The sequence below is a fragment of the Oncorhynchus mykiss genome, chromosome 30, assembly GCF_057628025.1.
Source record: "Oncorhynchus mykiss isolate SJ-2025 chromosome 30, ASM5762802v1, whole genome shotgun sequence".
NCBI lineage: Eukaryota > Metazoa > Chordata > Actinopteri > Salmoniformes > Salmonidae > Oncorhynchus > Oncorhynchus mykiss.
In genome coordinates, this window is record NC_143051.1 from 3,871,120 (window position 1) to 3,880,000 (window position 8,881).

An 8,881-nucleotide genomic window follows, 5' to 3' on the forward strand; every position below is an offset into this window, starting at 1 on the left:
TGTGGTGGAGGTGGAGGACTAGAGGAGATGGGTATGAGGTGATGGGGGTAGAAGACTACAGGAGATGGGTATGAGGTGATGGAGGTAGATGACCAAAGGAGATGGGTATGAGGTGATGGAGGTAGAAGAGTAGAGGAGATGGGTATGAGGTGATGGAGGTGGAGGACTAGAGGAGATGGGTATGAGGTGGATGACTAGATGAGATGGGTATGAGGTGATGGAGGTAGAGGACTAGAGGAGATGGGTATGAGGTGATGGAGGGGTAGAACTAGAGGAGATGGGTATGAGGTGATGGAGGTAGATGACCAAAAGAGATGGGTATGAGGTGATGGAGGTAGAGGACTAGAGGAGATGGATATGAGGTGATGGAGGTAGAGGACTAGAGGAGATGGGCATGAGGTGATGGAGGTGGAGGACTGGAGGAGATGGGTATGAGGTGATGGGGGTAGAATACTAGAGGAGATGGGTATGAGGTGATGGAGGTAGAGGACTAGAGGAGATGGGTATGAGGTGATGGAGGTAGAGGAGTAGAGGAGATGGGTATGAGGTGATGGAGGTAGAGGACTAGAGCAGATGGGTATGAGGTGATGGAGGTAGAGGAGACGGGTATGAGATGATGGAGGTAGAGGACTAGTGGAGATGGGTATGAGTTGATGGAGGTAGAGGACTAGAGGAGACAGGTATGAGGTGATGGAGGTAGAGGACTAGAAGAGCCAGGTATGAGGTGATGGAGGTAGAGGACAAGAGGAGACGGGTATGCTGTGATGGAGGTAGATGACTAGAGGAGATGGGTATGAGGTGATGGAGGTAGATGACTAGAGGAGATGGGTATGAGGTGATGGAGGTAGAGGACCAGAGGAGAAAGGTATGAGGTGATGGAGGTGGAGGACTAGAGGAGATGGGTATGAGGTTATGGAGGTGGAGGACTAGAGGAGATGGGTATGAGGTTATGGAGGTGGAGGACTAGAGGAGATGGGTATGAGGTGATGGAGGTAGAGGAGATGGGTATGAGGTGATGGAGGTAGGTGACTAGAGGAGATGGGTATGAGGTTATGGAGGTAGATGACTAGAGGAGATGGGTATGAGATGATGGAGGTAGATAACTAGAGGAGATGGGTATGAGGTGATGGAGGTGGAGGACTAGAGGAGATGGGTATGAGGTGATGGAGGTAGAGGACTAGAGGAGATGGGTATGAGGTGATGGAGGTAGAGGACTAGAGGAGATGGGTATGAGGTGATGGAGGTAGAGGACTAGAGGAGATGGGTATGAGGTGATGGAAGTAGAGGACTAGAGGAGATGGGTATGAGATGATGGAGGTGGAGGACTAGAGGAGATGGATATGAGGTGATGGAGGTAGAGGACTAGAGGAGATGGGTATGAGGTGATGGAGGTAGAGGACTAGAGGAGATGGGTATGAGGTGATGGACGTAGAGGAGATGGGTATGAGGTGATGGAGGTAGGTGACTAGAGGAGATGGGTATGAGGTTATGGAGGTAGATGACTAGAGGAGATGGGTATGAGGTGATGGAGTTAGATGACTAGAGGAGATGGGTATGAGGTGATGGAGGTGGAGGAATAGAGGAGATGGGTATGAGGTGATGGAGGTAGAGGACTAGAGGAGATGGGTATGAGATGATGGAGGTGGAGGACTAGAGGAGATGGGTATGAGGTGATGGAGGTAGAGGACTAGAGGAGATGGGTATGAGGTGATGGAGGTAGAGGACTAGAGGAGATGGGTAGGAGGTGATGAGGTGGAGGACTAGAGGAGATGGGTATGAGGTGATGGAGGTGGATGACTAGAGGAGATGGGTATGAGGGGATGGAAGTGGAGGACTAGAGAAGATGGGTATGAGGTGATGGAGGTGGAGGACTAGAGGAGATGGGTATGAGGTGATGGAGGTAGAGGACTAGAGGAGATATGTATTTATCTTAGAATATTCTTACATGTATAACAACCAGGAGCACTACTTACACACTGATATCTTGTGATGATTGTCTTTACTGGGCATCATCTTGACTCCTCTGGACTTCAGCTCTGTCATCTTCTTCACTGTGGAGATCAGAGGATAATGTACAGTCAGGTTACCTGTTTAATCAGTACTGTAGAGTCCAGAGGATAATGTACAGTCAGGTTCCCTGTTTAATCAGGACTGTAGAGACCAGAGGATAATGTACAGTCAGTACTGTAGAGACCAGAGGATAATGTACAGTCAGGTTCCCTGTTTAATCAGTACTGTAGAGACCAGAGGATAATGTACAGTCAGGTTCCCTGTTTAATCAGTACTGTAGAGACCAGAGGATAATGTACAGTCAGTACTGTAGAGACCAGAGGATAATGTACAGTCAGGTTCCCTGTTTAATCAGTACTGTAGAGACCAGAGGATGATGTACAGTCAGGTTCCCTGTTTAATCAGTACTGTAGAGATCACACACACACACACACACACACACACACACACACACACACACACACACACACACGGCTTTGGCATGATACTGTATCAGCCTACAACACTGTCTGGTTCCTCTGTCATAAGATCCACTGAGAGACGGTTCTGTATTAGTTGTTAACACTGTCTGGTTCCTACGATCCCGTTGGGGAAACACAACAGGACGGAGATCATACTATCACTTTATCTTGTGATCCTGTCCAGGGCGGTAACTCTGTACGTTTATAGCTTCACTCTCCTCTGCACACCAGCTACATTTTGCCCCCCCCCCCCCCCCAACGTCCCTTGATTTCCTGCATGGATTCCGTAGGCAGCGTACGGCTTCCGCAGTAAACTAATATTTCATTTAAAAACATTGAATGTGATGTGAATGAATATAATATATCTACTTCTAGACTTTGTATGGGTGGTACATTGTGGTAAATTCAGAGTGGGCACAATGAACTGCTGATATCCAAATTAGATAGCGTTAGTATTTAATGGTTTATCAGGATCCACAGCAGCTACAGCAGGCGTAGCAACTACTCTTCCTGGGGTTCGATGGTATGACATAGATGTGTGCAGTCTTCACTGCAAGGGGGAAGTCATTTGAGGGATATTTAGATGGATTGTTTATTAAAATGTCTGACGAACACACTCATCATTCTCACAAACACAACTTGATTATTTCATATCTCAACAACAGCTAATAGTTCTTGTTGGTTAATAAACATTTGTATTTTCAGTCACTATTAAATTATCAAAGACCTTGTGCCTTTGTGCCAAACTACACTTCAATCTTAATTGCTCTATCTTCGTCTGGCGTTAATTAAAGAGGCTCTAGTGTCAAAAGTTAGTTTGCAATTTTTGTTGTGTAAAAAATGGTTTGGCAGAGTCCTGTTTCAGAGGATGCATGGCTCTCAACCTCCGCCTCTAAGACCAGTCTGATAGGAATGTTAAGACCAGTCTGATAAGAATATAAACACCAGTCTGATAGGGATATTGAGACCAGTCTGATAGGAATATTAAGACCAGTCTGATAGGAATATTAATATTAAGACCAGTCTGATAGGAATATTAAGACCAGTCTGATAGGAATATTAAGACCAGTCTGATAGGAATATTAATATTAAGACCAGTCTGATAGGAATATTAAGACCAGTCTGATAGGAATATAAACACCAGTCTGATAGGAATATTAAGACCAGTCTGATAGGAATATAAAGACCAGTCTGATAGGAATATTAAGACCAGTCTGATAGGAATATTAAGACCAGTTTGATAGGAATATAAAGACCAGTCTGATAGGAATATTAAGACCAGTCTGATAGGAATATTAAGACCAGTCTGATAGGAATATTAAGACCAGTCTGATAGGAATATAAAGACCAGTCTGATAGGAATATTAAGACCAGTCTGATAGGAATATAAAGACCAGTCTGATAGGAATATTTAGACCAGTCTGACAGGAATATTAATATTAAGACCAATCTGATAGGAATATAAAGACCAGTCTGATAGGAATACAAAGACCAGTCTGATAGGAATATAAAGACCAGTCTGATAGGAATATTAAGACCAGTCTGATAGGAATATTAAGACCAGTCTGATAGGAATATAAAGACCAGTCTGATAGGAATACAAAGACCAGTCTGATAGGAATATTTAGACCAGTCTGACAGGAATATTAAGACCAGTTTGATAGGAATATAAAGACCAGTCTGATAGGAATATTTAGACCAGTCTGATGGGGATATTGAAACTGTTTTTTTTATCAGTAACATAGTTGGTTATGGTATGAATTGTGACAGAAGAAACTCAGCCTATCCAGCCGTCGCACATTGACCATATGAACATGGAACAAGGGTAGACTATTGTGCTTCTGGTGCCTGTATACTTTGTATTTCAGAAACATAAAAACATAATATTTTTTTACCTATTGATACAAAATACCACATAACGACAAACCAAAAACAGTTTAGACATGTTTGCTCATTTATAAAAATTAAAAAAAATGAAATATAACATTTACATAAGTATTCAGACCCTTTACTCAGTACTTTGTTGAAACACCTTTGGCAGCGATTACAGACTCGAGTATTAGGTATGACGCTACAAGCTTGGCACACGTCAATACAGATTATCTCAAGCTCTGTCAGGTTGGATGGGGAGCGTTGCTGCAAAGCAATTTTCAGGTCTCTCCAGGAATGTTCGATCGGGTTCAAGTCCGGGCTCTGGCTGGGCCCCTCAAGGAAATTCAGAGAATTGTCCCGAAGCCACTCCTTTGTTGTTTTGGTTGTGTGCTTAGGGTTGTTGTCCTGTTGGAAGGTGAACCTTCACCCCAGCCTGAGGTCCTGAGCGCTCTGGAGCAGGTTTTCATCAAGGATCTCTCTGTAATTCGCTCCATTCATCTTCACCTTGATCCTGACTAGTCTCCCAGCCCCTGCCACCACCATGCTTCACCGTAGGGATGCTGCCACCACCATGCTTCACCGTAAGGATGCTGCCACCACAATACTTCGGGTTCTTGGTCATCTCACTGACCAAGGGCCCGTCTCCCCCGGTTGCTCAGTTTGTCCGGGCGGCCAGCTCTAGGAATAGTCTTGGTGGTTCCAAACATCTTCCATTTAAGAATGATGGAGGCCACTGTGTTCTTGGGGACCTTCAATGCTGCAGAAATGTTTTGGTACCCTTCCCCAGATGTGTGCCTCGACACAATTCTGTCTCGGAACTACGGACAATTCCGTCGACCTCATGGCTTGGTTTTTGCTCTGACGTGTACTGTCAACTGTGTGACCTTATATAGACAAGTGTGTGCCTTACCAAATCATGTCCAATCAATTGAATTTACCACAGGTGGACTTCAGTCAAGTTGTAGAAACATCTCAAGGATGATCAATAGAACCAGGATGCACCTGAGCTCAATTTAGAGTCTATTTTCAAAGGTGCTGAATAATTATGTAAATAAGGTATTTCTGTTTTTTATTTTTAATAAATGTTCAAATATTTCTAAAAACCTGTTTTCATTTTTGTCACACCCTGATCTGTTTCACCTGTCTTTGTGATTGTCTCCACCCCCCTCCAGGTGTCGCCCATCTTCCCCATTATCCCTTGTGTATTTATACCTGTGTTCTCTGTTTGCCTGTTGCCAGTTCGTCTTGTTTGTCAAGTCAACCAGCAGTTTTGTCTCAGCTCCTGCTTTTCCCCAGTCTCTCTTTTCTCGTCCTGGTTTGTTACCCTTGGCTGTCCTGAGCCTGTACCCGCCCACCTGACCACTCTGCCTGTCCTGAGCCTGTACCCGCCCACCTGACCACTCTGCCTGTCCTGAGCCTGTACCCACCCACCTGACCACTCTGCCTGTCTTGAGCCTGTACCCTCCCACCTGACCACTCTGCCTGTCCTGAGCCTGTACCCGCCCACCTGACCATTCTGCCTGTTCTGAGCCTGTACCCGCCCACCTGACCACTCTGCCTGTCCTGAGCGTGTACCCGCCCACCTGACCACTCTGCCTGTCCTGAGCCTGTACCTGCACAACTTACCACTCTGCTCCTACTCTGGATTATCAACCCCTGCCTACCTGTCCTACCTTGATATCTGATACAGTGGGGCAAAAAAGTATTTACTCAGTCACCAATTGTGCAAGTTCTCCCACTTAAAAAGATGAGAGAGGCCTGTAATTTTCATCATAGGTATACTTCAACTATGACAGACAAAATTATTTTAACAAATCCAGAAAATCACATTGTAGGATTTTTAGTGAATTTATTTGCAAATTATGGTGGAAAATAAGTATTTGGTCATTAACAAAAGTTTATGTCAATACTTTGTTATACACCCTTTGTGGGTCAAAGGGGTCAAACGTTTTCTGTAAGTCTTCACAAGGTTTTCACACACTGTTGCTGGTATTTTGGCCCATTCCTCCATGCAGATCTCCTCTAGAGCAGTGATGTTTTGGGGCTGTTGCTGGGCAACACAGACTTTCAACTCCCTCCAAAGATTTTCTATGGGGTTGAGATCTGGAGACTGGCAAGGCAACTCCAGGACCTTGAAATGCTTCTTATGAAGCCACTACTTCATTGCCCGGGCGGTGTGTTTGGGATCATTGTCATGCTGAAGACCCAGCCATGTTTCATCTTCAATGCCCTTGCTGATGGAAGGAGGTTTTCACTCAAAATCTCACAATACATGGCCCCATTCATTCTTTCCTTTACATGGATCAGTCGTCCTGGTCCCTTTGCAGAAAAACAGCCCCAAAGCATGATGTTTACACCCCCATGCTTCACAGTAGATATGGTGTTCTTTGGATGTAACATTTTGGTTTCATCTGACCATATGACATTCTCGCAATCTTCTTCTGGATCCTCCAAATGCTCTCTAGCAAACTTCAGACAGGCCTGGACATGTATTGGCTTAAGCAGGGGGACACGTCTGGCACTGCAGGATCTGAGTCCCTGGCGGTGTAGTGTGTTACTGATGGTAGGCTTTGTTACTTTGGTCCCAGCTCTCTGCAGGTCATTCACTAGGTCCCCCCGTGTGGGTCTGGGATTTTTGCTCACCGTTCTTGTGATCATTTTGACCCCACGGGGTGAGATCTTGCGTGGAGCCCCAGGTCGAGGGAGATTATCAGTGTTCTTGTAGTCTTCCATTTCCTAATAATTGCTCCCACAGTTGATTTCTTCAAACCAAGCTGCTTACCTATTGCAGATTCAGTCTTCCCAGCCTGGTGCAGGTCTACAATTTTGTTTTCTGGTGTCCTTTGACAGCTCTTTGGTCTTGGCCATAGTGGAGTTTGGCTGTGACTATTTGAGGTTGTGGACAGGTGTCTTTTTATACTGATAACAAGTTCAAACAGGTGCCATTAATACAGGTAACGAGTGGAGGACAGAGGAGCCTCTTAAAGAAGAAGTTACAGGTCTGTGAGAGCCAGAAATCTTTCTTGTCTGTAGGTGACCAAATACTTATTTTCCACCATAATTTGCAAATGAATTTATAAAAAATCCTACAATTAATTTTGTCTGTCATAGTTGAAGTGTACCTATGATGAAAATTACAGGCCTCTCTCACTTTTTAAGTGGGAGAACTTGCACAATTGGTGGCTGACTAAATACTTTTTTGGCCCACTGTAACTCTGGCATTATGATGTAGATTGCTGAGTATTTTTTATTTAATCCATTTAGGTATAAGTCCGTAATGTATAAAAAAATGTGGAAAAAGTCAAGGGGACTGAATACGTTCCGAAGGCACTATAGGGGGCAGTATAACGGTGGACATTCTCCCTTTCTCTTTGAAGTGGATCTTTGTCCAGCTACCGTGAAAAAGTCTGGATCTTCGTTGTTTTAACTCTGGCCATGGGGATAAATGATGGTGCTTGTAAGTGTGACATATCCTTTTTAAAAGAAGTTGCTGTTTCAGTTTGTTTAGAATTTGATATATATATATATATATATATATATATATATATATATATATATATATATATATATATATATATATATATATATATATATATATATATACACTAACATTGAGTGGCTGCTGCCAACACACTGACTCAACTCCAGCAACTTTAATAATGGGAATTGATGTAAAATATATCACTAGCCACTTTAAAACATGCTACTTAATATAATGTTTACATACCCTACATTATTCATCTCATATGTACATGTATATACTGTACTCTATATCATCTACTGCATCTTTATGCAATACATGTATCACTAGCCACTTTAAACTATGCCACTTTGTTTACATACTCATCTCATATGTATATACTGTACTCGATACCATCTACTGCATCTTGCCTATGCCGCTCTGTACCATCACTCATTCATATATCTTTATGTACATATTCTTTATCCCCTTACACTTGTGTCTATAAGGTAGTAGTTTTGGAATTGTTAGTTAGATTACTTGTTATTACTGCATTGTCGGAACTAGAAACACAAGCATTTCGCTACACTCGCATTAACATCTGCTAACCATGTGTATGTGACAAATAAAATTTGATTTGATTTGATACATATTTATTTCTTCTCTTTTTTGGCCTTTGTCAATAATTAATTATGGCATGGCCATAATGTAATTTACAGTAGACCTAGACCCTATATCAGTGTGAATGCTATTGAAGATATCCAATTACTTAGAACAATGTGGACTGCAAATGGATTCAACATAATGTATTTAGCAAATATATATGGCTACATTTTTGTCAATTAGTTTCTGCCATTTAACAAACTATAACAGACTAACATTTGAATTGGAGTTGATTCCAAGACATAAAAGACTGTGAACACCATGGAGCACGTTCTGATTGGCCAAGCTTTGACACACCCACAACTTGTTCATTCATTCAAACCCAGCCCCTTTCGCACCAACGGCAGCAAGTGCGCCGATAATTGTAACAGTGAAAATAGCAACAAAAATAGCAACAATATTCCTGACACACCCT

General features: G+C 43.0%; 1 protein-coding gene across 1 annotated transcript in view; it reads right to left on the bottom strand.

The window, feature by feature from the left end:
• The window catches only part of csmd2 (CUB and Sushi multiple domains 2), a gene marked incomplete at its 5' end in the record, with an annotated part of 597,374 nt that overhangs the window by 457,007 nt on the left and 131,486 nt on the right, over positions 1 to 8,881 (bottom strand). The window contains one exon of the mRNA XM_090227432.1: positions 1,974 to 2,051. Within this exon, the coding sequence (XP_090083558.1) occupies positions 1,974 to 2,051 (78 nt within the window). The remainder of the gene's footprint in view (positions 1 to 1,973; positions 2,052 to 8,881) is intronic.